Here is a 27,789-nt window from a genome sequence, read left to right on the forward strand (position 1 = left end):
AGCACAAATGTTGATGAAGCTGAAATTTGATCATCCTTATAAATGCTGTAGAAAAAACAATTTCACACTAATTTAATTTCAGCTAGCAGAAACATTGTGGCATTTAAAAGCTTTGCGGGACACAATATTAGTAGAACAACATTTAATAAAATGCTAATATTATGCACGTAGACCTTTATCAAAGAAGCAGATGTTTTCTTATGCAGTTAATCTTTTGTACTGATGATTTTCATGTATGTGTCTGTTAAGGGGGGGGATTAGTTCTCCCAGCAGAATCCTTATTTGAGAGCTTCCTCAAAGAGCACAACCTTTTCCGCCAAATCTAACTGTATAATCAATTGCTATAAATGCTCAATTTCCTGATGTGAAGTGTCTGTGATTGAACCGTGGGTCCCTGATGTGACAAACCAATGCTTTGCCAACACGGCTAAACCCAAAGCAGCACAGCAAACATGCTCATAGACTAGCAACTGTGTGCAGTGGCATGGGGGAATGGACTGACTGACAGAGTGATGTATACTGGCTCATGAGCGCATTAGTATTCAGTTTCAGTAAAAACAGAAGCTGGCGTTATACGAGGCCCAACAAAACCGTTACAATAGAGCACAGAAGCCCACAGGTAGATTCAGACATCAATGTCGTCATCGGAGGTGTCTGGAGATTCCTTATGGCCTGGGGCATGTTTATGTTATCTGGAGTGTTCCTGGCATTTTCTTTACATGCGTAGAAAAGATTATGAGTAAACATTGCGCTCAATTTGTACAAATAATATGCAGTAAAAAAAAGTAGAAATGACCAGCGAAATAGGCCACATGTGCTTCATGTCCAACACATACCCACACTGTTAAGAACTGGCAGCAGGGTTGCCTTTGTTACTGTAAAATTAACATTATTATACTGTCGCTGAAATTTACAGCTTTGTACTGTTAATGAAAAATACATTTTGAACTGTTTTTTGTTTTTTTTATTAATTTCAAAGTATTTTACAGTTAATTTACTGTTTAAATATACATTATATAGCTGTTTTTCACCTTTCTTTTATCTTACTGATTTGTTTTAATGCACTATTTAGGTTGTATTTTTTACATACATTTTAATAAACATAATTTTTTGCCTAGATGAATAGACTTAGCAGGTTACAGACATAGGAATAGTCACACTAAATACAATTAAAGGCACTTGTTAGGAAAAAGCCTATAATACACTTGTTGACACTTTTCCCAAAATGTCTGTCTCTAGCTGGCTACAAGCACAGAATGCAAACCATAACAACATGTGAGTGAAGAACAATAAAGCTAATTCATTGATTTTACAATCATGTACAATGTACCAGCCTCACATGTGCAGATCAGGTCCCAGAAGTCAAGAAATACTGCATGAAACTGTTACTGATGATACTTTAGACAGTTGATCAGCAGTAAAGTGATGTTTTTTAAGAATGCATTATAGTTCAGTTAAATTTTATTTAACAGGTTTTCTTTTGTATTAACAGTAAAGCACTGTTTTTAGCAATAACAGGTTGATACTGTTGAAATCCTGCTGTAAATTAACAGCAATTGTTTACAGTGCAGCAATCCGTGGGCTCCGTCCAGCAAACAGACCGCACACCTGGTTGAACCCAGAATAAGAAACACATTATCATGATATTACTTCTGGGTATAGCTGCAGTATTAAACAGAGACGGGGCCTGTGCAGAGGGAAAGGCAGAGCATACATCTTTATCTGCGTCCACTTACAAAAGGTTATCTTTCATATTGCTCAAATGTTACCTGATAAATGTCCTGGTAACTCTCAATATTTCCACTGCGGGTGGCACATTTGTCATCGTTGAGATGGCGGGCAGAGTAGGGCACAGATGGGAACTCCTCCCTCGCGCTGGCGTTGACGTACGAGCCTCGGGTCGGACCAGACGAGCACATGTGATTGATAACTCTGCCTGGATCTTAACCAGAGAGAGGCTGGGACTTAATGAACTACAACAGAGTTTTACAGAAAAGTTACACAGACGTGAAATCAGGAGGAATGCAATGGGTTTGCCGTTTCACATTCAACACACTCTGGGAAAAGTCCGTAAAAATACAGGCCAATGTACCGTGTTAAGATGAAGGAATTTTCTGTATCGGTTTTTAACATTGATTTAACCTACTTAAAGCTGCAGTAGGCAGTATATTTTTGGCATCATTGGGCAAAAATTCCATAATAACCTTTCAGCATATTGTAATTCAAGTGTTCTGAGAGATAACTAGACTTCTGCACCTCCTCATGGCTCTGTTTTCAGGCTTTAAAAGATCTAGCCCGTGACGGAAGACTTTGACCAATCACAGGTCATTTCAGAGAGAGAGCGTTCCTATTGGCTGTGCTCCGGTCATGTGACCGGTACTTGGCGTCTCTTCAAGAGATCTCAACATGGCTGCCGGGTCACAAACTTTCTCATTTTACAGCTAAACCGTGCACTACAAGATGATTCTGAAAACATTTGAGGATAGAAATAGCCATTAACGTAACATAATATTGATTCATATTTGATCAGCGCTGCCTAGTTTGACCGTTTGGTCGGAGTTCGCGAGTGATTGACAGCCGGCTCTCATAGATGGCAGCTGGACAGCAGAACCTAAGATCAGCTCTGACTGCTTGTTTTCCTCCGGTCAGTGAAATCTTGCAGATGCCATTAGGAGCACCGGAGGACACAGAGGCACATGATTTTTTTCAGGTTACCTGTTTCATGTACTACTGTCACGATATATAGCAATATTTGCTCCAATCTCGCCTTCTTCAGCTTTAAAGGAAACAAAAAGCCATTGAATGCACTTTTATGAATTTCTGTTTTCAAGAGGCGGAAAAAAAATTACTGAAGGAGAAAAAATAAACATGTTCAATTGTATATATTGTGGTGGATTTATTTGATCATGTAGCTGTCGCCTAATAGCTGTTTAAATAGTTATTTTATCACATTAGAACATTACAATGGTCTGGTGATTATTGTATTTTAGAATTGTTTTAGAGTGGAAGAAAATAATGTATATTTACTAGAAAATGTAGGCTACTAGTGACTATAGAATTTTACATTTCAGCTTTGATGAAACTGTCCATAGAAATGCAGTACAAATTTAATTATTAGAATTTTCTGTGGAAATGCTACTGTACTGGGGATATGCTGTAATTTTACAGAAAATTTCTGATGTGGGATTGACGGAAGTGTCCGTGAATGGTACAGAGGACATCCTGTAAATCAACAGAAATTTCCGTTTTCGGGTTGAAGGAAATGTCTGTAAACTTAACAGAAAACGTACTGGTAATTTTCTGCCAGGATATTATCTGTTTTTCTACACATTTTTTTCTTAAAGTGCATGATCTGACATTTCTCACAAACAGACCGCCTGTTTCTGGAAACCATTACAGTAAATCAACGGATTCAAGTTGCATCTAAATGTTTTTTTTGTCTATTATAAGATACACACAATATGCTTTTGGCTCTTATATTGCAATTAAAAGAAGCACACATAATTGTTTAATTATGGTAATTACCCCTCTGGAGGATATCACAATCACACCCCATTACCCCGATTATAGTCCTGTTACATCAACTAGCAGCTACATAGTCACTGTGCCCTCACATAAAGGGTGAATGTGATGAAACATGGCTACAGTATGTGATAACTAACGCGGGGGGTATTCGTCGTCACAGATTACACTTTCTTGAATCACGATCGGTAGGTGATAGCAGTGTGTGCAAATGGACTGTTTTAACCAAGTACACAATTGGTGGTTAAATTAAATTGATTACATGGAGTTTTTTACAGTGCAATATGCCTTCTTCAAAAGGAGACCAACTTTCTTTTAAACAGTTCCCTCCCTACTGTCAGATCTGAACAGGGACATGTGTAACAACAAAGGCGACATGACAAGAGCTGTGATGATATTCCTGGTTAGCCACAGAGCTCTGCGTGCCTTCTGGCTTGTCAGTTAATTAAAATAGCCTTTGGTATCATAGCTGCGTTCTGAATTATGTTCAGGGCAGTAATATCATTCACATATTCTGAAGGGATTCAGCAGTTGGTGTGATTTTGGAGCCACGGGATCCCTGAGATGAAACATAACTAAAATCTGGATGGGGATTTGGTCAAACTGGGGAAAAAGATATGAGGTTCAGAGATTAATCACTTATTCATTAGGCATCACATTTGTGAAATTTGGAGCTTTATATTGTTTTTGAAAGTAAACTAAAGAGCGTTTGTTGTATCAAAGTCTTCTTCTTAAGTATACCACTAAGACCCTAAACCTGAGTACTCGCACTACTTTAAAGGTACAGTGTGTAGGAATTCGCGGCATCTAGTGGTGTGCAACCAACTGAGCACACCTCGCTCAGAGGCCATCCTTACCATAATAACTCTACGTTAGGAGCAACGGAAGTCAGACGGCGGCTGGCGGTACCACAGTTTTGCACTCTGCGGCTCACGTTACCGCAGTTTCACAAGCATGTCGGAGAACTAGTGACCTTCAGGTAACGTAAAAAACATGAAAGGCTCTCTCTAGAGCCAGTGTTTGGTTTGTCCGTTGTGGGCTGCTGTAGAAACATGGCGGACTCCATGAAGAGGACCCGCTCCCTATGTAGATATGAAGGACTCATTCTAAGATAGCAAAAACACAACGATTCTTAGTTTCAGGTGATTATACACTAATGAAAACATAGTTATGAATATTATATTCCATTCCTGCTGATAGATCCCCCGAAATATTACACACTGGCCCTTTAAATGCAACAATATTCCATTGTAAGTTTTTCATTTTCATTTTACTAATCAGTTTTAAATGTTTTTTTTCCTAATCTAGAACAGCATTAGCAACCAAGTGCCATGGTCGTACCCACACGACTGGACCAGCAAACAATAAAGTGAACCAGGAAAATAAAATCTGAGACATAAATGCCAATGTGACCCATCACATGAGCATTTAGAGTAGCTAAATTATATATAATAAATATATACATATATAGAGAGAGATCGATGCCATACTTTGATAAAACATTTATATTGTTTATTTTTGGAGTTTGAGAACATCCACAAGGTAAGAATGTTCTTGCACTGGCTGCCGTCTGTGTTCCTGTTTGGAAAAAGCATATACATCTCTATAAGGTGTACTAGCAAGCTCCATCCATCCTATTTTAGAAAAAAAACGCACACCTGCATAGAGTTTCTCTGATGCTCACATTTCTGTTACTTTGGACCTGACGCATGATAAAAATGCTGGGCTGCTTTTATGTCTGTCGTCAAACCACCAAAGCGGTGTAAAACTGAATCAAACCAGACCGCGCTTGGCCAGCCGCGGACCGCAGCAATTTAATGTTTTCCCTCTTTAGATGTCTTAAGATCACACATCACAAACTTTAATTTAGCTGTGATTGACATGCACCCAGTTCACTCCCAGTATTGCTTACACCAAAAGAGGCCCAAAAACCAATTTGATTTCCAAATCTTCAGTTATGATGGCTGTCGAGGGGAGAAGTTCACCCTCCCAAGGTTTACTCTCTATAATCACACAGATGGGGCCAGCCAGGGATTGTAAAGGTAAGCTAACCCGGTCTCTGCAATTTCCCACAGACTGCAGTCTGTTTGGTTTGTTTGCCGTCTCCTCAGGACTGTGGTTTTTCCACTGTGTTGACAGCCCACCATCTGCTGCAGAGCCAATCTAGATCTCATATACCTTCCCCAGTCTGTGTTTGCTCAGCGCTGTCAGGACTTTCAGTTCGGGACTAAAGATAAGCAGTTATGATAGTTTGACTGAAGTGTGCCCACAAATGGTGACATATGTTTGATGATTGGAAGAAAATATGACAAAAGTTATCTTAATAAAATAGTTTTTATTTAGTAATAAATGAAGAAGACGACATCTGACGACCATCACCTGAAATTCAGTCAAACAAGGTAGAGAGAAGTGTAAAGAGAGGTTTGAGGGACTTTAAAATAGCACAGGTTTACAGAGTCTATGTTAAACACGCATATTGTAAGAGACAATAAGCTACAGAAACAAAGCATGGTGCGCAGTCCTTTTAAATTTAGACTACAATACATGTTGTTTCAAGTTCCCATTGTGCCACAAAAACTATAAAATAAACTGCCCCCGTTTTCTTTTTTTTCCAAAGGATATGCCAGAATAAGGATACAAATGGTTCTGCTGGGCCACAATATCAAGCCTTGGCATCTTGAGTAAATAAGGTGTAAACACAAATGTAAAAAGAAAACACCATTAAAGGAATAATAAGGCTTGCTCTCTATATATATATATATATATATATACAGAACAGATGACATAAAGAGAAATCTGTTTTTATTTCAATATTTTCTCTTCTTTAGTGTCTCACTCACCTGCTGGGTTCATCGTTGCTTCGGTCCTCTCTTGGTAACCGTGTTGTCTTCTTTTGGTCTGGCAGATCTGGCAAATTGCTGTGAATGTATAGTTAAGGTCTGTAGGCAGCGAATGTTTTTATTAAAACGGCAAAAGGTTTACTCTCACTTGATTAAGCATCTTCTTTTTCAGGCAAGGACTTTGAGCGTCTTTTAAAGAAGCAGTAGGTAGAAATGGAGCAAATATGATTTAAAAAAAGTTATTTTTATAAAACAGTCACTATATCCTGACAGAAGTGCATGAGACAGGTAATGTGACAAAAAAATCATGTGCCTCTGTGTCCTCCGGTGCTCCTAATGGCATCTGCAAGATTTCGCAGACCGGAGGAAAACAACCAATCGGAGCCGAGCTGGAGCCTTGCCGTCTCTGAGCAGCTGTCAATCACTCGCAAACTCCGATCAAACGGTCAAACTAGGCAGCGCTGATCAAATATGAATCAATATTCTGCTACTGTAATGCCTATGCGAGAAATAGGCATTACAGTAACAGAATATTGATTCATATTTGATCAGCGCTGCCTAGTTTGACCGGAGTTCAAAACACAGCTGCCTCCGTTGAATGAACAGCCAATAGGAACGCTCTCTCTCAGAAATGACCTGTGATTTGTCAAAGTCTTCCGTCACGGACTAGATTTTCTAAAGCCTGAAAACAGAGCCATGAGGAGGTGCAGAAGTCTAGTTTTCTCTCAGAACACTTGAATTACAATATGCTGAAAGGTTATTATGGAATTTTCGCCCAATGATGCCAAAAACATTCTGCCTACTGCCGCTTTAAGTAGTACACAGGCAACAAATCTGGTCCCATTAGTAATCTCTACTACTACAAATGTATACCTATCTTCCTACAAATGTAATACAGTAATAGTACCACAGAAAATATACACCAAAACCACAACCTCACTGAAAAGCCAATTTCAGCTTAAGGCACAGGTTCACAGACGGATATTTGACGTCATACTCATATACGATGGTGTTGTACTCCCAGAGTTGTATGCAGCAGCTTTAAGCCACAGGGGCCATCTTCTTTGTGACACTTGCCAACTTATATGAATTTAATTTGGGAAAAGGTCGCAGCTGTTTGCTCATAAATGCCACAAGACCACTTGCTAAAAATGGACTTTTTAAGAGCTCGGGTCTGAGTTTGGCTCACATACTCAGTGACGGCTACTGTCATTCACACAGATTGATCCATTTCACCCATGTGACGGGTTGAGTAAAGGGGGAGGAGCCAGATGTGTGAAAGGCTGCCGCTGTAGTGCAGTCTCTTAATAAAGCTTACATTCCGTGCAGGTTTTTTCTTCCAGCTCACTAATTTTAGTAGCAGGCTGTTTGAGGATTCTCTGGCAAGTGTCATACTGCGGTCTCTAGCTAGCACTGAAAAAATCATTATAGGGACTCTAAACTGGGACCGGCTGTCCTCTGCCTATGACTGCTTAAAAAGACATCTGTACCAAAATGAACCTTACTCGACTTTTTGATGCTCCAAATAGAACCAACCCCTAGAAACAATCCGAGTCCACCGTATAACACATTTTGAGATCTGTTTGCTCTACCTTTTAAGCACACTTGCGGTGGTGTATTTTCAGACTTTTTTTTACTGCAACACCAGCAAACAAACACATAAAATATATATAAATCAAATTCAAAAGGGAAAAAAGGAGCTCATCCTGTCTAGCTGCTGCATGTCACCATCCATTTAAAGTTATAATCCTTAAGATCTTCATGAAATGCAACAGCCATTTAATGTATTTGCATTCAGTAATTACTTCTCTGGATAGTAGTTTTTTATTGGTAGTAGCAGTCTGCTAACCTGACCCGCGAAATGGTTCGTTACACAGACCCAACTGAGAAGCAGCCATTGGAAACTGTTTGGAAAAGGGCAGGCACTTTCAAAACAAACTTGGCAGGAGATTGGATTAACCATCCGTCAATCAAACTCTTGCCGGAGCCAGTCGGGAGAAGAGCGAACACATCTTTTCCATCGAGAAAAGCCTTCAGTGTCGTTCTTTGCTCTTCTTTCAATGAAGAACTACTCCAGTTGTGATATAACTGATGCTATTGCAGCTACGCTAACCTCTTCAGGAGCCGCCATTGTCGTTTAGAACGAACAGTCGCCTCTCCGTGTCGCCTCACACACACACCTAAGCAACGCCCGTAGCTACCAGTAGCTCCTCACAGGACGCTGATTAGTCCGCGCTCTGTCTTCCAACTCCTCCAAATAACCGAACCCTAGCAACTAAGCCTGGATTTCCACTCCTTATAAAATCTTGTCCTTGTTTCATCTTGTGAGAGAAGGAAAAAAAGGATACGACGACGAGGGGTTTGTCATAGAGAACGTAGCCGTTGGTCTCCCGCAGGGCTTTCTCTGCACTCTGCTCAGCGGGGAGGCCTACGAAGGCCTGGCCTTTCATCCGCCCCTCCTTCATTAACACAATGTCAAACCTGAGGGGGAAAAAAAAAACAAAGCACGGACACATCATTATCACTCCAGACTGGTGTTACAAGAGGAAAATGTTATGTGCTTCTGTAACCATATAAAACAGCGGTTGTCAATCATGTCTCACATGAGACCTTGCAGGTTTTATATTCCAACCAATTGATTTTACTGATGTGCAACTTAAGTCAAAGAGAATCACCAATGGTTCAGTGCAGAGCGTGCAGTCTGGTACAACCTCTGAACACTATATTAAAGCTAGGCTGGTAATGTATTTTAGAAACATTTTGTTATATTTGTTGAAAGTTTCTTTACATCCTGACAGCAATTAATAAATCAAATGCTCTGACAAAAAAATAAGAAATCTGGTATCTGGTGGCTGTCGCAGGACTGTAATCAATTTGTGCAATTCTTTAATTCGGCCCAAATAAAATGATTGGATTGGCTACCTACATACCTGCCTGCACTCTGCCCATGCACTCATTGCACGACACCGGAGTCTTCTACAAGCCGCTAGTTTGACAGCTGTGAGGACCAACAATAGCCATGTTTGTTGTTTACGTTCATTACGATAATTTTGGGGGATTATTTTTTGACAGAGGCCCGAAGGGACGGGCTGTCAGTGTATAGAGTTGTGCAGGGATGACGTATTTTTGTAGGCCAACCCGAAAGTTAGAATCACACGGGTTCCCTCGACAAAAAGGGTTTGGGATTATTGCAGAAAATAAGCTCTGTGGCAAACAAACATTTATGATACTTACATGTTTTGTTCCGTGAGATAATCTCCACAAATGAACACCCCTTTTATAATTTTTGAAGCGTATAGGCAATTTCCAGAAGTAAAAAGCTAACGTTAGGCTATAAATGAACTACACCACGGTCGTATGACTTCACGTCACCACCACTAGCCTAAAGACACACTAGTGTTCGGCATGATGATGTTTAGTAGTCTCACGTAGCCACTTAGCAACTGCCTTTTTGAAGACACGTAAAAGCTTCAAAATTCACGAGTGGGGTATTTATTGATGTATCTTATGTTGTAGAACAAAACATTAAAATCTCTTAAGCTTGTGTTAACCACAGACTTTATTTCAGGCGTCTAACTAAAAATCCATTAAAAAAAACAAAAACATTGACTTCCCGACGGGGAAACCAGAGGTGCTAAAATGCTAACTCATTTCTGGGATTAGGACTCATTCCTGTAGCACTCTACTGCCGAATTGGCAGATTTATACTACTTTCATTTTGAAATAGTTTGCAACACTGAGCTGGGTGTTTCAGTTGGATAATAATTTAAAACGCTGTTTTTGTGTGAAAACGATTTGGGTCCACATCTCTGCTCACAGTGAAACACCTGAACAATAGTACGTAGAGACGGGTTACCAGAGGACAAACTGTCTGTCTGGCTGAGTTGCATCTTCCCGTTTATCACCTACATCTGTGTTCAGAGTCTGGCCCTCTACTCAACATAAGCTCGGTCTGATGACTCAAGTGGAATATTCATTTGAAGTACTGCTGATGCGCAAACATAAAATGTCCCTCATGATCTCTATGTCAGGTTAGATACTTATTAATAACACATCACACCGTCAGCATGAATTACTAAAAACTCTCAAAGGAAAGTGACAAATTGCTGGAGTCAAAAATAGCTCATGAAGATGGGATGGGGGTGAAGTGACACGCAATGCCATGTCGATAAGAAATGAAGAAAAGAAATAAAGTCGAGATCATCGGGATCGCTGGTTACATACATGTTTCTCTCGGCTTCTGACGAAGGGTTGACGTATCTCCCATAGATGTACTTCAGGTCCTGGAAGACAGATGATGAATATCAGGAAAAGTAGTCAATATATGAATCTATTATCTGTTAACACCTCACTACAAAATGTAACTTTGACATTTAATAACACAGAACGACATATGACGGCATGTAATGGTCTTCAAGAATAAATGAAAACTCCAGAATAAGCATCATATCCACGAAACCAAAGTGGGTCAAGTGCTATAAATGTACCTACTTTCTCTTCCACTTGCTTTGCAATGTTCTTCACGTACAGTCTGCAGGTTGGCTCGCCCGGTTCATAGTTTTTAAACACAGACATCCTTTTTATCTCTGTTTTAAAAGACAGAAGAAAAGAAATATATACTTGATGCAAGGTGCATTTCAGAAACAGGTACAAAGAATTCATCACAGAGCTGCCCGTACATACATAAAAGGTAAATTCTAAGTCATTGCAACTCAATACCATCCACTCAATGATTTATTTACGGCAGAGTGGACTGGAGAAGTAGGCTAAGAGACGCGCCGAGACATTAAAGCAATGATTACGTGTTTGATCCCAGCACCTAGCAGCCAGTCCATTTTAGATAGGACTTGGACGTATCTCTGTATTTGAATGGAAAACGTGCCTGAACATAGTGAGTCAGTTGAAGGAAGAACAAGGAATTACACTTAAAAGTACTCTGGCTCAAAAAGTACACATAGTAAGAAGTAAAGATCAGGGATCCATATCATATTCAATCCCCCCTATGAGCATTTTTACATTTTAATATCGCAGCCGATTATATTCATTTAATTGTGGGAATCCAAAATCGTGATCACGATTAATATTCGACTAATTGTGCAGCCCTATGTTATTGTATAATATTATTTTGTTCTTAGATTTACATTACACAAATAAGTTAAAAAAAAAAATACAACTATCTTCAAATGCAGATTTTGTTTTCACAAAAATGGAGCTGCAAATGTCATTTTAGTTACCCATTAATACTTTTCTAACATAGTGGAAATACAAATGTTAATGGATGTATAAATATTGATATCAATTGTACTTCTTTTCACTCTCTGTTTGAAACGCTGTTTGATTGGTCAGCTGGCCCACTCTGTTGTGATTGGTCAACCGAACCAAACTCTTCAGACTCTGCTCCAGCTCCGCTTTAACTAGCTTTGTTTGAGGGCCAAACTAGCCGCTAGGCAGGTATTATGCAAATGTGTTACTTGGTGACATCACCACGTTACGGAAGAAAAGGCGGGACTTCTATCAAGGTGTTTCAGGCAGTTCAGGAGCAGTGTTCCTGTGGGGCAGAGTAACTCCTTTTGGAGTGGACTTTGTAACTTTGCAGACCTTTTACATGCACAAAAACTATATAACACACTAAAGGAAAGGGAAATAACACGAACGCATAACAGGTCCTCTTGAAGATGGTATTGCGAGCTTGTTAGCAAACAGTTTGGCCTATTTGGACATTCAGAAGATGTGAAACAACATTTACATTCATGTTGAGCCGTGTTTCTGGTCACCTTACGAAGGTCGGTCAGACCTTGTTTCGGTCTTCATTAACTGCTTAAGAATATATCCTATTTATTTCTAACTATAGCTATTTAGCTGCTAAATGTTCCACTATGTTTACCAGCTAGTCGGCAACTTTGCAAGCAACCCATTTAGCGCCAAACCACAAACAGTTTATTCAAGCCTTTTTGCTAAAAACATCTGCTTGAGTCTGGAAATGGCACTGATTATAGTGGTGAGACTGACTGGTGAAAACAGTAAAACCAAAACAATGAGCTGAAAAAGGCTAAAATGCTTTGTAAGGCTGAGGGGAACTAAAGAGTGGGACAATATTTCTCTGTGGTTTGTCACTACGAGCGACCCCTTCCATATTACACAGTAATTTGATCCATTGTTAATATAAAAATATTGATTAGAGCAGTTTAAACTGGTGAATTAAAGTGCAGCATGGTTTTATTCAGTTAAAGTGCCACTCTATTGGCACTCCTTTGCTTTAAGAACTGTAAGAAGAGAAAACTCTAAGAAAAAAATTGACTGACAATCTCAATTAAATATTGACCAACAATCTCAGTAATGTTGGTTGGAGGTTGACATTATTTGGCCTGGATATAAAGGTAACAGATTCAGATGACACTATATCAATAGAAATGATCAATGTTAGGATTACATTACGCCACTGGGCACGGTCCAAATATAACAAGACACTGAAGACAGGCAGCAGCTAATTACCTACAGCAGAATGTGCCATTCCAGAAAGCCAAACAGCTATTTTACATCTCTCCACGGTCCTTATCATCCTGGGGTGATTTTAATCTTAGAAAGGTAATGCTGATGTTTAACTTTTTTAGCACAAGCTCCTCTTCCTCTGAGGGATCTATCAGTTTCTTTTGTCAACTTGGATTCTCTGCAGTTGGCGCTTTTCTTTTTTGTTCAGCCGCGACGGCTCTCACTGCTCACACTAACTGCCAAATTTCTCTAACATGCATTTCAAACAAACCGCTGTTGCTGCTTCTATTCTCGTTACATCGCGTCTACACAGGACAGGATGTGTGAGAAAGACGAAGAATGTCATTAATGAAAAATGTGAAAGTCTTTTCTTTTTTTCTAGTTGGTATGGTCACCGTTCTACAGGATCAACCTGCAATACAAACATTATTATTAACACTTCTCCTACCTGAAACATTTAGTCCTTCCTGTTATTCAATGATTTGTTCTCCGTTTTGAAAACTAAAGTCTAAGGTCTGGTTTATTGATTTCACTGTCTGCGTATTTGTAATCCGTATGTTATGCACAGAAACCTTGCACATTGAGTCCAATGTGTTTTTATCATTTTATTCATTACCTTAAATTCGCAATACAAGACAAAACTAAATGAATCACATGGGTGCAATGGATAGCGCTAGTCCCAAACGGGGCTAATGAATGAACGACATTCGCAAGAAGTTATTGTTTAGCTTTCAAGAGCTCAATCACTACTGTCTACTCTTTCCTACATCCTTTGTTTTGCCCACGATTTCCGAGCTGTTCTGCAATCACCTGTCACAAACTATCTTTAAATTCCACATCTCTGTGTTCCTTTATTTCTTTATCGTAAGGTGCTTTGTGCTGGGAGATGAAGTAAATGTTTATCAGATGCCATTTTGGATGACGATGTTTGCACGTCCGATGTCTCTGAGTGGTCAAACAAGCCTCTTTTGCCTTTTGACGGATGCGGAAAAAAAAGCAGAAAATCAAATCTGTTCCGAAAACTTTAATGACGGACGAAAGTTTCGGAGTCGTCGTGTGAACGTGACTGACGCAACGTGAGGTTGAATTTATTTTTAAACATGCGAAATGTCGGACGAAAAATGAAGACTAGTTCTGTCTTAAGGCCGTTGTTTGGACCAAGAACCTTCGCTGCTGTAAGGGGACAGTGCAAACCACTGAGGTCATGCTTACCATCTCTTGACAGCCGTCCTTTCTCCAGCTCCTTCCTGGAGATGACGTCTGAGGGGAGATCATCCTCGTCGTCGCTGTGCTCCTCTTGCGGTTGGGATGCCTGGGCGCTGGGGTAAAGCTTCCCAAAACCCTCAACCTCCGCCGACTCCTGACTGCTTCTAGTGGTGAGCTCCCTTTCATCCACGTCTGAAAGGACACACAGGTAGCATATTAAAAAAAAAACTTGTTCTCAAGTTGTTACTACATTAATTTGGGCAGCAACACTGGCAGCAATTATTTCATATCATGTGCCACCAAGTTGGACGCACATGCGTTGCTGGGTAACTTTATGATAGAAAGCAGGAAGAGGACTCTCTCCCTCCAGCACAAATACAGATGGAAGTTTTTCAAAGTGTCTAACAACAGCAGATGGTGAAGTAATCACTTCCACAATGTTTACCCTCTTCAGTAAAACCAAACAAGCTCAGGATGGGAGAGTGGAAGCAAATCCTCTTGGTCACAATTAGTTTAACTTATTGATTGTTTAAAATTTCCAACCGTGGCATCATTAGAAACTGATTGAGTGGAAAATATTGATTTCTTTGCCGAGGTTTAGTACGATAAACGCCGTCTTTTTGGCAGAAATAATGTTTTAGTTACGTTGGTTGATAGAAGACGGTCTCGAGAGTGAGGCATAAGCACATTCATGTCAAATAAAGAACTGTAATCAAATCTAAATCCATTCCTGTTTTGCAAACAAGAGTTTGAAAGGCAGTGGGAAGGATAACTCTGGCAGACTTTTGAGGAGAGAATGTATGTGCACACACACACACACACACATTGTAGATGGAATTACTAAGAGCAGTGAGCCTGTACAAATCTGAGGAGAAGGGAAAAAGCTTGTCATCCACATAAGGTGTGTATGTGTGTGTGTGCGCACCGGAGCAAGAAGTGTTGGGGAGCTTTTCTGATACACTCTCGGCAGATCACTGCTTTCAAAATTATCCTCCTCCTTATCTGTCCCCCCCACCTCCCCTTTTCCATTTAAATAGCTTGTTTATCGGATCACACACCCCTCCTTCCCCAAAACAAGACTAATCCAAAAAGCCACCTGTCATAGTTTATCTCTCCCCTGCCTTTAGGAAATCTTTTGTGTTTGACTTTGAGATCTATTTTACTTCTCAGGGGCTTGCCAGGGAGTGAAGTTGTAGCTAGAGAGAAGGGAGATAAGGCAAACAGGGAACTGCACAGCTGACAAGTAACACAGGCTGTGCCCCCAATGACATTTTCTCATACAGATAATGGGAAAACCTTTTTGGTGCCAGTTTTCTGCTGTGATATACTGCTGTGCAACACTTGGCTCTGACTTCAGCCATGGTAAGGGCTTTAACTTATGTCAATAGGAGTATCAAACCACCCCCTGCTTCAATGTGATAATAAACATGATGTATAGTAATAATCAAATCCTTACGGTGCCTTTCTTGCTCAAAAGAGGGGAGGAAGTGCCCTTTTTTATACAGATCAGCCCCCTCTCCCCTCCAATGTATGTGCAGACTGTATTGGTCTGATTTATTTTTACTAGCCAATTGTGAAAAAAAAAGAAGCTTTTTGTGTTACTTAAAGGGAAAATTGTCTATGTGTTGATGGTGAATGTAGCCGATCGTAGCGATAAATTCCTCAGTGCGTGCTGTATTAACCGAGCCGAGTCCGCAGCTGCAAAATCTGTTGTTCTTCCTGCATCCAGTGGAGTCGTTTGGCGTGACTACAGATGCTAATTCAGAACTTATTTTCAAACCGATAGCCGGCCCTCGTTAACCGATCATTAACCGTTAAGATTAGTGTCTTGCATCCAGAGGTGCTGTGGTTGAAGTGCCTAACAAGCTGCCCAGCTGCAATGATAACCCCAAATTCACGAACAGGTTAAATCCATCATTCACCACCAGCTGCAGTGTGTGCGCAAAACAGGCAACTGAATCCCCAGTTCACCCGTCCCTGTGAGAGTTACTGGAGCAGCCACGATGATGCGTTGCATTATCGTGGACACATGCAGCCACTTTCCCAGTAAGTCTCCTAGTTTAGCTGAGAGGTTGTCAGCTGTGTGTCTGCCTGGAATTCTCTGTCAGGGAGTGTTTCTGTAAATGTATCGCAAGCCCGGCGGGCAGCCGTGTGTGTGACGGTGAGTATGAAGTTAGCAGTACTAAAGCTGCAACGATTAATCGATTCGTTGTCAACTATTAAATTATTCGCCAATTATTTTGATAATCGGTTTGAGGAATTTTTTTAAGAAAAAAAAAGTAAAAACTCTCTGATTGCAGTCTTAAATGTGAATATTTTCTGGTTTCTTTACTCCTCTATGACAGTAAATTTTCAGTAAATCAACAGTAAAATTTACAGTAAATCTTTGAGTTGTGGACAAACAAGACAATCGAGGACGTCATCTTGGGCGTGGGGAAACACTGATTGACATTTCCACCATTTTCTGACATTTTATAGACCAAACAACTAATCGATTAATCGAGAACAAAAACAAAACAACAATGAAAATAATCGTTATTGTCATCCCTAGACGTGACAGTGACGTAGTTGGATGCAAGGAAGAACAACAGACTTTTTCAGCTGGGATTTGTACAGTAGGCTTTGCATCACGGTGGCCAGGGGGTGTGCATGCTCTAGGTGTAGCACTGTAACAGTAGCATGCACTGAGGAGTTTATTGCTTCAATTGACTACATTTACCATCAACCCTGATTGGACATATACATAAAAGGTGCCGAATACAATTTAGCCTAATTTGCCTTATGTGCATCAGCACAAGGTTCCTTCCCAAGATGCAAATAATCAATAACTGATTAGTGATAGGACACAGTGGATATTAATTGAACGCAAAGCTGAACGATTAGTAGATTAATCCATTAGTCAGTCGACAAGAAAATAATTAAAACAATTAAATACTAAATATTTGCTGATTCCACCCACTATTTTCTGACATTAAGTAGAAAGAGATTAATGGATTAATTGAGATAATAATCCCACAGTCAGGGGAATAAAAATAATTGTTAGTTTGGGACCTAGGTTCAATATATCTTATGAGCTCAACACAAATACTACAGAGATCCCAGATCTCATTGATGGGGCAAGAGCAGACCTGATTTGACTATGGTTTATGTCAAGCAAGGTGATATCATAAAACCAAGAGGAAAACTTTATTTTAGTCATGATTAGTGCTAAAATGATCAGTAAATTGATTACTCAATAACTGGGGGATCGCTTTAATCGCTTTTCCAAGCACAAATGTCAAATATTCACTAATTCTAGCTTCTTTCAAGCGAGGAGTTGCTGCTTTTCTCTGTTTTATATCATTGTGAATTGTGTATTTTTGGGGTTTGGAACTGTTGTTCAGACAAAACAAGAACTTTAAAGACGTCACATTGCGCTCTGGGAAATAGTGAAGGACATTTTTCTCTGTCACCAAATGATTAAAGAAAAAAAAGATCAACAGGTTACGTAGTTATGAAATAATCATAAGTTGCAGGAAGTGGACATCTAAGGTCAAAACAGGGAAGCAGAGCCCTTACCTCTGCCTTCATCACCGCTTCCTTCCACTATGGCCGCCACCTCTGGAACCGAAATGAGGAATTCAATTTTCCTGTGCCCGGCGGGGTGGGGCTGCTCGAACACATCGGAGGGCTGCAGCACTGGAGCGCTGAGGACAGCAGAGACAATCAGCACTCCCCTCAACAGCAGCCTCTAAAAAGTCCCCACAATAAACCCGGCTCCTGAGCGGCTTAAGGGTTGGGATATTTTGTTCTGGTCAACCAGAGATATTTCCCAGTCCGCAAACGTGCAGCCTGGAGACACCGAGGTGTGTGTGTATTTATAGTATAGAAACAGAGTTTGTGGTCCGTCATTAAGGGAGCGTGTGAGTGTGTGGTGCTGAAACAATAAGTCTCGGAGCCACAAAAGGCTGTCTTTATGAGGAAGACATATTGTCTGGAGGTTTTTGTCCTCCTTTTTCAGCTGCCTATGAATACTGTGTATGCTTGAGGACTGTGACATGCATGAGTGCCTTTGGTGTACCTCTGAGAGTCTGGTTTGGGAGCATAGAGTAGATCCTTGATCTTGGGCTTCTTTCTCTTTGAAGCTGTTTTTGGTCTCAAGGGTCTCTTGCATGCTTGGTTGACCAGGCCCATCAGACGAACAATCCTGAAATAAAGCAAGCATAAGGAATAAGGGAAAAAATGTCTAACTTGGTTAAAACAAAATAATAAAATCGCCCACCTATTGGAATTTAAAGATATTTCCCTTTAAGCCTCTTGTGTTTCTAGAAACATTATTACATCTGAATGATACATTAACACACTGGATCGACTGGCAGCGGCAATACGATGCAAAATAAAATGAAAGTCCTTTGCTTGGTGAAAATGTTTATACAGAGATGAGCCCTCTCTAACTACTCCTCCTCACCTCTCCTTGTCTTCGTCGTCCCCACTCTCATACTCCGATTCTTCTCCACTGGACAGCTCCATCTCCTCCTCTGGTAAAGGAGGGTAGGCAGGAGGGAAGGGAGGAGGCATGGGGATGGGTGGAGCAGGAGGCAGGAGCTCAAACTGCAGGAAACAAAACGACATGGCTCAGCTAACAAATGCCTCTGGGCTCAACTGATGAAGTCTTCATTAACGTAGTCTTTGCTAACGTACCTCATTTAAAAAACAGTGCGTAGGATCCACACTAAATGTTTGCGTAATGCACGTACTCCAAAAAAAGAGTAGGATTTATAAAACCATGCGATCGCCTGCCAGTGCACAATTTTCTTTTATAAATCCCAAATCAACTTTTAAATGTGCGCACATGGATCAGCCTCATATCCCGCCCTTTACACGCCCACATTTAACCATAAATGGTCAATCTCATGAATGCTAATGCAGGAAGACCAAGAGAACAATTTTTCTGACACGGAAATAGAGGTGCTTGTTGGTGAGGTGGTCCCTGAACACTCGTTCCCTCCTAATTCTTCCATTCACGTTGTCTTCTAGCGGTGCCAGTGCATCCTTCATGCAGCAATACGCATCACGAGTGTCATCCTAATATTGATATGTTCACAGCAATCAGACCGATCGCTTCACAACTTGCCAAAATGATAGCAAAAATGATCATGCACTTACGATTACATTACGATTAGGACTGATAATAAGGATGTGGAGGGTAACTATTGTACGAGAGCTGTCACTGTCTAATTTACACAATCCATATGTGCAGGTGGTGAAGATGTGACCAGAGGACACATAGTGTGTGTGGCGTACTTGGTGATACAGTATAAGCACAGTATGAAAAGATATTATGAAAACTATTGACGCTCTGTTGTGCCCTTCTTTAATGCTATTCGATGTTATCTTGGATTTCTACAACCGATGATGGTGATTTCATCAGCTGCGGTGCGCTCCCCAGCTGACCACGATAAATAGAAGTAACATATCAATAAAAAATAAGTGGCATATCCAGCTACTATTGCACTTTGTAAAGATATTATTGCACATTTTCTTATTTAAAACTATTTCAGCTTTAGTCCTATGCAAGGAATACAAGCTTGTCCACTGTCTGCCTTCAGTACTCAGGGCTTTCTATGTACTTTCACATAACCTAATGCTCATACATGTGCTTCTGCGTATGCACTGAGGACAATTTATATTTTTACATTTAATATTTAGCTAAATATCTGCACTGATTTTAGTAAAGGAAAAGATGGTTAGTGGCACAGAAGTGGTCTTTGAGGCGATGAATTGCCGCAAGAGTGACCAAAACAAGCCAGAGTTATTAAATCAATAAGGTACTGATGGTTGAGGGTCCTCTAAAGCTGGTAAACCTCAATAGTTTAGTTCCTTCATTGGACACCTCTGCTCTGACACATTTGAATACTGGCCTCTTGTTTAACATATATTAAATCCATACCAAACTATCTACAGACTATTCGGCCATTAGCCTGTCCTCCGTTCTCCAACAATAATGTCTACAATCTTACCATGGGGGGTCTGGCAGTGATTGGGCCAAACGGACACGGTAGATTCATCTTGTTCATCAGATGTAGTACCTGTATAATTGGAGACATGACTATTAGAACAGTGATGGTTATATCTAAAGATTCATACCAAAAGCTGGGTGGGAGCTGGTAATATAAATATACTGCCGCTCTCAAACAGGCAGCCTGTAACTCGGGCTCCATATGTAAAACAGATGGCAAGGCTTTTGCATTTTCATTTAAAATACAAGGATCAAGGTGAGATTGAGGCTGAAGTGAGATACCAGCGGCGAGGCTGAGCATGAGGGCGGCTTCTCCGCAACACACCAGCACCACCAAGACGCCAACGCTGGAAGTAGCAGCGATGGAAATCCAGGCGGCACGGCTCCCAGGGAAATGTTAAACCCATAACTCATGCCTCCCACTTATGGTTTATTATTAATACTTGCTCCCCAAATTGAAATTTAAAAGGCAAATGTTTGCTGTTTGATCTTTAAGAGGTTGGATGCAGTTCAGAAACCAGTGGGATATTCGTATTTCCATTCTACAATAGGAATCTGAAGGCTCCAAATGTTGTCATATTTGCATTTTTTGTACAAATTCCCACTTTCCAAAAAAGGAAAAGTACAAATACACGGACAGAAATACAACACACAGATGACCAACATATGCATATCAAAGACGTGCAGGTATTGAAGAATCAGATGATATAAAAGAAGCGGTATTTACTCACTTGAACATAAAACTTTGGCACACTCATGAGGACATGTGTTATATTTGTCAGAATGCCATTAGAAGGTGGTGGGTATAAATATTTCAAAGTGGGATTCGATTGAAATTTCAACCTGTAGGAGAGGAGAGAGGAAAAGACAACATTACTTAAAAGGAAACTCTGCAACTCGCTGCCTTAAATACAAGCTCCCCCTCACTTAACAGCTCGCAGAATATGTCAAAATAATGGAGACACATGAATATGTGGTCCAGCCGGTGGGCTCTAGCTAGGTAGCTTATTCTTTAGATGACAAGCACTCAGCAAACAAAATGTGAAACCAAGCCATTAAGGGACGCTGGGGCCAGCATGCCATGTCAGCACCAAAGCTTGTCCTCGCGTAATAATAACTTTTATAAGCCAAGACTCTGAGGCCTAATAAACAAAGACTTAAAGTGGGGGTACACTCTGTGTTGTCTAATATGCCACTTGGCTAGATGACAAAGAAATCTGTTAGCAGTTCTGCTGGGACTGAGAAGAATAGTGAAAACTCAGTAGGTCAGATAGTTAAATAGAATACAGGGCTGCAACTAATGATTTATTTTAGATTAATCTGTCGATTATTTTCTTGATTAATCGATTAGTTGTTTGGTCTATAAAATGTCAGAAAATAGTGACAAATGTTCATCCCAGTTTCTCAGAGTCTAAGGTGATGTTTTTAAATGTCCTGTTTTGTCCAAAACCCAAAGATATTTAGTTTAATATGATATACAATAGAGAAAAGCAGGAAATATATTATTTGAGATGCCATTTCTGCATGAAAAATTACGTTAATTATCAAAATAGTTGCTGATTATTTTTCTGTTGTTGACTAAGTCAACCAACCATTGCAGCTCTAGATTAGGCTATTGTAAGCAATGTTACAAATCAATGAGCAGGACTTCTTTATACTATTGTATTTTCATATGATTTTTATATGAATTTGATGAAATACATTGATTTGTCAGGATTTTTTAATCACTGGATTAACTACATTACTGTCCGGTTATTGTATTCATTGACAAATCCAGCTTTATAGATTATATATCATATATCAACTTTGTAATAAATAATTACATAGCCAATGATAGAGGATTTTTTTTTTTTTTTCATTCATTGAATTACACAAAGACTATCAGATAAACCGTCTCTCCATAGCCAGTGTGTTCATCTTTCCGTTAACAGGAAACCAGTTCGCCGCTGGCTGTGTTAACCACAACATATAGCACACATAGAAATGAACACTTGAGGCAAACAGTTCAGGCAGTTTATGAGTGCAACAATTATCATATTCATTCCACATAAGGCAAGGTGTCGTATGTTTAAACCATAAAAGCATTCAAAAACATTTTAATTTTGGAGGTAATTCACGACAATGTTACTTTGCTTCTTTGTTTTATCCCAGAATATATTCTTGTCTGGATGAAAATGTCTATTAGCAGCACTTCAACTGTAGGACACCAGAATTATCTGCTGCTGTACACAATATGAAGAGAAAAAAAATTATTTGCGTAGACGTGTATGGAACCCAATCAAGATATCTCATTAGAATTCATTCACATTATAAAGGCTTCTGAAGAACAATCAGTGTAGTATTGATCCGTGCTACAAATACACACTCTGCATCATATCAGGAGGTGGTGAACACTACTGGCTGGTCCAAATTTTATTTTAGTACAAGGCGGGATAGACTGTCAGTATTGGAGCAAACGCTATAAGACCACCTGGTCCCACCAACTGTTAGGGAAGACGGCCTGTCAGGCGGCCTGACCATCTAATTGGACACAAGACCACTGACAGCTCTTGACTATTGCTCTCAGATTCTCATCCAGGTTTATTGTCAGCTGGCCTCCAGGCACATAAACTGACAACACCAGGTTTGGACAGCATGTGTCATACATGCATATTTGAATTGTATATAGTATCAATTGGGTGGCTAATGACTTTGTAATGGGAGATGGGTCCTGTTACCAATCTGCAGAATGTAATATAATCATTTTGTTTTAAACACACAAGACTGGGCGAGAACAAACACTAGCCTGCTGTGTATAACTGAGGCAACTCTTTACCAGCCAAAAACAAATCATGAAAACAGAATGCCTCATCTCATTCAGCAATTCAGATATCATCACAGAGTACATAAAGATTAGCTCATATCAGCTTATGGACATGCATTCAACACTTACCCAAGGCTTGTTGCTATGCCTGTCTCTATGAGGGGAATGTTTGGTTGCTTGGTTTCCTGTTTCTTCTGCTCTTTCCCAATACGTTTACCACTGTAGAAAAAAAAAGTAAACATGTTACAAATAGGATCCAACTGCAGCTTTCACCCTTGATTATGTATTGAATAATTGTTTTAATGCTAGTAATTCAGTTCAGCTGGGTGTTGAGAACATGCTCACACTGAGACTGAATCAGTTTTACTCTAGCACTAGGTAGAGATTTCAGTTCACAGCAGTTTTAAATGTCACTTTTTTTTCCAGTTGGGAGTCTGGTCAATCTGATTTGTGTTCAATTGCCAACTTATAAATAAAATCTGTGTGGAAAATGATTTCTTTACTGTGGGGCTTTCAACAGGATCTTAAGACCACACAACAGATGCCAACGTCTGGCTCTGTCTCACAGGGAGGTTAACAGTCCATACATTTGCAAATTGCAAAAGTAACGTTTCTGATAACTACAGTTTGTGCAGGTCAACAGTGTTTCTTAACTCATATGATGAAAGCAACTTACCTGTCTGACACTGGTGGGTCCTTCAATACTGTCACGTGATCTTGGCCTTTCGCAAACTCCGCAACAAGTGTTTGATCAAGAATCTCTAACTGATGGAGCCTGCTGAGAGCCTAAAATAGATGGAACGGGGATTGAACATCATACAGGACAGCTTAAGATACAATTAGATTTAGTCTAAATTACTTTTAGCAACAAGTGTGTGCACGCAAGTCTTTGTAAAATGTCATATAACTAGAAACACTGCATAAAGAACTCACTTTTGCTGCTGACTTCTCACTTCTAAAGGTTGCAAAGGCTGCATGTTTCTGTGGAGAGGGAAAAGCTTGTTCAGAATGAACAGTAACTCAAATGAATTCTCAAAAGACGTAAAGGCTTCAGTGAGGCACAACCTACCAAACGACCTGTGTTGGAGAAGACCCTGACCGACTCAGCTCCAAAATACTTAAAGAGATCCTTTTTCTCATCCTGGCTGAGTTCAGCTGGTAAGTGGCGGATAAGCAGAGTTTTACCGCCGTTTGTTTGGACCAGGTCCTCATTCTTGTCCATTTCCCTGTTAAGGACAGCAGGCAGAGAGGTGCCACAGTTACACAACACAGAAACAGTACGGAACAGTCATAAACATTCACAGAGTTGGATCATCTTCATTGTTACCAGTCGTATTGACTACTGGCATAATATCAGAAAGAGTGACCAGAACAATAGAAACATGAAGAACAAAATGGGAGTGCTGCAGGGGGTCAGGAACTCAGGGGTTCACTAATATATATGCTAATATATACAGTATTTTGATATGTCTATTGTAATTTGCACCACCAAATGAAAATCTGCTCAAAGATTGTAGGTCAACCCCTTGAGAAATTCTATGAATCAGCCCATCATAATAACATATTAAGGCTGGCTAACACCATCATCTCTGACCCCAACCATGTTTTGAACAGTGAATATCAATTGTTACCATCAAATTGATTTAATAAGGTTAGACTGAAGCACTCTTTTGTGCACCAGTCAATCCTAAAACTAAATATGGAGCCTAATCCCAGATCAAATGTGCGTTGAAGGGCCCAGAATATCTACTTCTGTGATCGTAATGTTTAAATGTACGTATCCCTGTTTCTGGTCTTTGTCCTTTTTGTGATGTTGCAAATGGAGCTGCTGTGATGCTAAACAAATTTCAGACCTGTCTCACAATAAAGTATTATCGTATCATATTTTATTGTTTCAAGTGGGTAGCATTTTCATGTCATGTGACTCAGGTCACATGACCCCTGATGAGTTTTTAAATGTGAACTCCTGTTCACACCAAACTACACACCCTGATGAAGGTTGGTGGGTGTTATCCATGTCTGAATAAAGGGTTTTTAATTCACAATCAGAGTGCCTCGGATGTTTTCCAGACTGCCATCCTATACCACGGACTTCCTTTCAAAGTAAGCTGGACAGTCACTGTTTTTTATTGTTATTTGCAGTGTACAGCAGCAAAGGGGATAGTGCAGAAAACAAGATGCATCAGCTAACACAGTAAAAAAAGAAAGAGCTAAACAAAGTGTAACAAAATATGAACCATTTAAATAGAAGGAAGTATAAAAATAGGAGCAGTATATACAGTATTGACAATAAACAGACTATTAACAAAATTGCACAAGTGGAAAATTATATTGCACAGTGAGAATGAATGAATGAATTAATGAATTAATGAAATTTCACCTGGAAATATCAGGTTATTGTCAGTTTTTGGTGTGTAATTGTATTAACGTTCATTTATCGTAAAACATTAGCCATTTTAAAAGGAATAGAGCCGAATTAAAGAATTAATTCTGACGATGTTGTTAATATCTATAGTCCTGCTCTATGAGATGTGCACGTGTTTCTATCAGCAAAACAAAGTTAAAACACCATTAATGTGAATGAAGCCCGTTACTATGACTACGCTGAGCTAGCTCCAGTTAGCTCAATGCTAACCTACATCTAAACGAAGCTTAAGAGCAGTAAATCCCCGGGCTGACTCTACCTCTTTACTTTTCCGTTGTCAAAGTAGATTGCCTTATTAAATGCTGCCACTATAGTATGAACAACTAACTGTTTAAGGATATAATCAGGAGATATCTTTGATAACGTACCTGCCTGCTGCGGCTGCAGCTAGTAAACATGACCACTTCCGGCCAACTCGTCTTCTTCGCTGGTTTCAGGGCGGATTACAAGTAGCACCGCCACCGCCCCCTACTGGACTGGAGTGTGACTCTGTCTCCAGTAACATTGGTTCAATCTACCACCAGTGATTGGTGAAACTAACGAAGCTTCCTCTAAACACTACACACACAGAGCTGTGCACCTGAAGGCTACTCCAATAAACAGCTCTACACATTACAAGTTATAGTTGTTGTCTTCCACCAGCAGGTGTCAGCCTCGCCATATGAAATAACAGCTGCTGCAGCAGGAATGGATCTGACATTTCAAACTACTGTATGTAGGTTAAAATTAGACTACTTAGTTTCTCTCTTCAACCACAATATAGTTTTAAATATATAATAATAATTATTAGTTATTTTTTTAAAAACATTTTGATTTTTTTTTAATATAATTTATTAATTAAAATATTGTATATGTACACTTAAAAAAAGAAAAAAATGGAAACACTCTTAAGTGCTTGCTGCTCATAACATCATGCCACAAACATGTACATTCCGTGATCATGTAAAGTGTCAATGTCTCCAAATAAAAATGAATTTAAAAAAAATACAAATAATTAATAATAATATAATTTGCCTTTCTCTAGTTCTACATGAAAATGGTTAGATTGTTTATTAATCATATAGAGATTTAAAGGGATCGCAAAGTGATAAATGTACCACCTCTAGCCCTGAGGTTTCTGTTGGGTCAATGCAAATCTATCAGTAGGCTATCACAAAGATTGGGTACCAGTTAGAGAAGGCCTGCCCTCCTGTCCAGGCTTATGAAGGCCTTCAGCTTCCCATCCCCACCCCCCGAGAAAGTCTCCCCTATACACTTCTCGAGATGCCTCCAAATTCCAGGCCAAATGAAGCCCTTTCTTTGAGGAGCGACGCAAGGGCATTCCTCATCAGGGGGACACAATACCCCCTTTCACCGTGGCCTGGCTCTGAAATTTCACAGGTGATGGGAGGAACGGTAGACACTCGATCCTCCTGCCTCCCTCCGACGTAACGCATTAGACTGAGGGAAAGGAAGAGAGAGATGGGGGGAAATGAAAAACGAGTTGTCTGACTCAGTTTCTATTGACTGGGCTGATATTTTGGAGGATAAAGCTGTAAAAAGCTGATATTTTGTACCAATAGAAGCATCAAATTTGACAACTTTCATGACAAACTTGATGTCTGCCATACCAGAGGAAGTTGACAATGACAGCACTAGATCTTATTCTTAATAAAATGCCAGTTCCAGCCTAAATGTCAGTCTAGTGAAAGAGTTGAAGGGAGAGCGCTCGCACTATCAAGTACAGGAGAAGTGTAGAAACTGAAAAAGTGCAGAGTTTCAGGTGGCAAAAAGACAGAGGAAGGGCTGTTACTGCCTCTGTAGGCGAGCCGAGGTAATGATTCTGTCAGCAAGACATTATAAGTGCAAAGCAGTCACCCGGATGCATACTGATGTTTGTATTTTTAGTCATTTAGCTGATGCTCTCATCTAGAGAGGCTTACCTCACATGTCAACAGAGTCAGTGTTCTTATTCCAGTCAGTGGGCTTTTATTATACAGATCAGAATGTTCTTAATATTTCATTAGAAACACAAACTGATTTATGTTTTTTGGAGAAAGGCAATAAGCACACAATGTAAAACAACAAGCTTCCCTCAGGTGGCAATCGGTGAGAATATGAGATCTACACTATTTCTTTTAATTTTGTCTCCATCTTTGGTGCACTGCACTTTCAGGAAAACTCTCCCATTCAAACACATGCGCACATATAAACTGGGGGAAAAAAGTTTGGAAACTTGTGTTTGGTTGATTATTTCTCTGTTTTTACAATGCTAATTGGCATTGTATTTTACATCGTTGGAAAGCCTGTTTATTTACCTTCGCAATGATGCCCAACTTGTAAGGATCATGCATTTGTGGGATGAGCAGCACGGCTGAATATGCGGGTAGCGCCCAAGAAGAATTTGCCAAAATGCTCTGCCAATGGTAAACAGTGTATTCTCCTGTTGGAATTGACTCTTGTTTTGAGTTGTTTGGTGGATCGGATGATTGAACTCTCTATCAGTAACAAGGAGCAAACAATACAT

General features: G+C 39.9%; 1 protein-coding gene across 5 annotated transcripts; it reads right to left on the minus strand.

The window, feature by feature from the left end:
• Positions 1 to 5,840: 5,840 nt before the first annotated feature.
• rnpc3 (RNA-binding region (RNP1, RRM) containing 3) lies at positions 5,841 to 25,704 on the minus strand. 5 transcript variants are annotated; one of them, XM_074621842.1, is made up of 16 exons: positions 25,652 to 25,704; positions 23,928 to 24,084; positions 23,792 to 23,839; positions 23,535 to 23,644; positions 22,988 to 23,077; positions 20,787 to 20,898; positions 20,057 to 20,125; positions 18,505 to 18,647; positions 18,118 to 18,243; positions 17,616 to 17,743; positions 14,064 to 14,249; positions 10,854 to 10,948; positions 10,587 to 10,645; positions 8,711 to 8,843; positions 6,363 to 6,440; positions 5,841 to 5,901 (listed from the first exon to the last, which is right to left on the minus strand). In XM_074621842.1, exons 2-15 carry the CDS (start codon positions 24,078 to 24,080, stop codon positions 6,372 to 6,374), a joined length of 1,521 nt encoding a protein of 506 aa, XP_074477943.1. In that variant the 5' UTR covers positions 24,081 to 24,084; positions 25,652 to 25,704; the 3' UTR covers positions 5,841 to 5,901; positions 6,363 to 6,371. The 5 variants fall into 5 exon arrangements, with proteins under 5 accessions (XP_074477943.1, XP_074477941.1, XP_074477939.1 ...); XM_074621840.1 differs by having other exon boundaries at positions 25,543 to 25,669; XM_074621838.1 differs by lacking the exon at positions 5,841 to 5,901 and adding an exon at positions 6,060 to 6,198.
• Positions 25,705 to 27,789: the final 2,085 nt, after the last annotated feature.

This window comes from Sebastes fasciatus, chromosome 21 (genome assembly GCF_043250625.1).
Source record: "Sebastes fasciatus isolate fSebFas1 chromosome 21, fSebFas1.pri, whole genome shotgun sequence".
Lineage (NCBI taxonomy): Eukaryota > Metazoa > Chordata > Actinopteri > Perciformes > Sebastidae > Sebastes > Sebastes fasciatus.

Excerpts from the sequence above, each read along its gene's own strand:
- rnpc3 (XM_074621842.1), bottom strand. The coding sequence starts at position 24,080 with ATGGACAAGAATGAGGACCTGGTCCAAACAAACGGCGGTAAAACTCTG. Across the intron at positions 20,126-20,786 it reads TGCCAAAGTTTTATGTTCAA|GTACTACATCTGATGAACAA; the intron begins GTGAGTAAATAC and ends CCAATTATACAG. Across the intron at positions 6,441-8,710 it reads ATGACAAACCCCTCGTCGTC|CAATTTGCCAGATCTGCCAG; the intron begins GTATCCTTTTTT and ends ATACATTCACAG.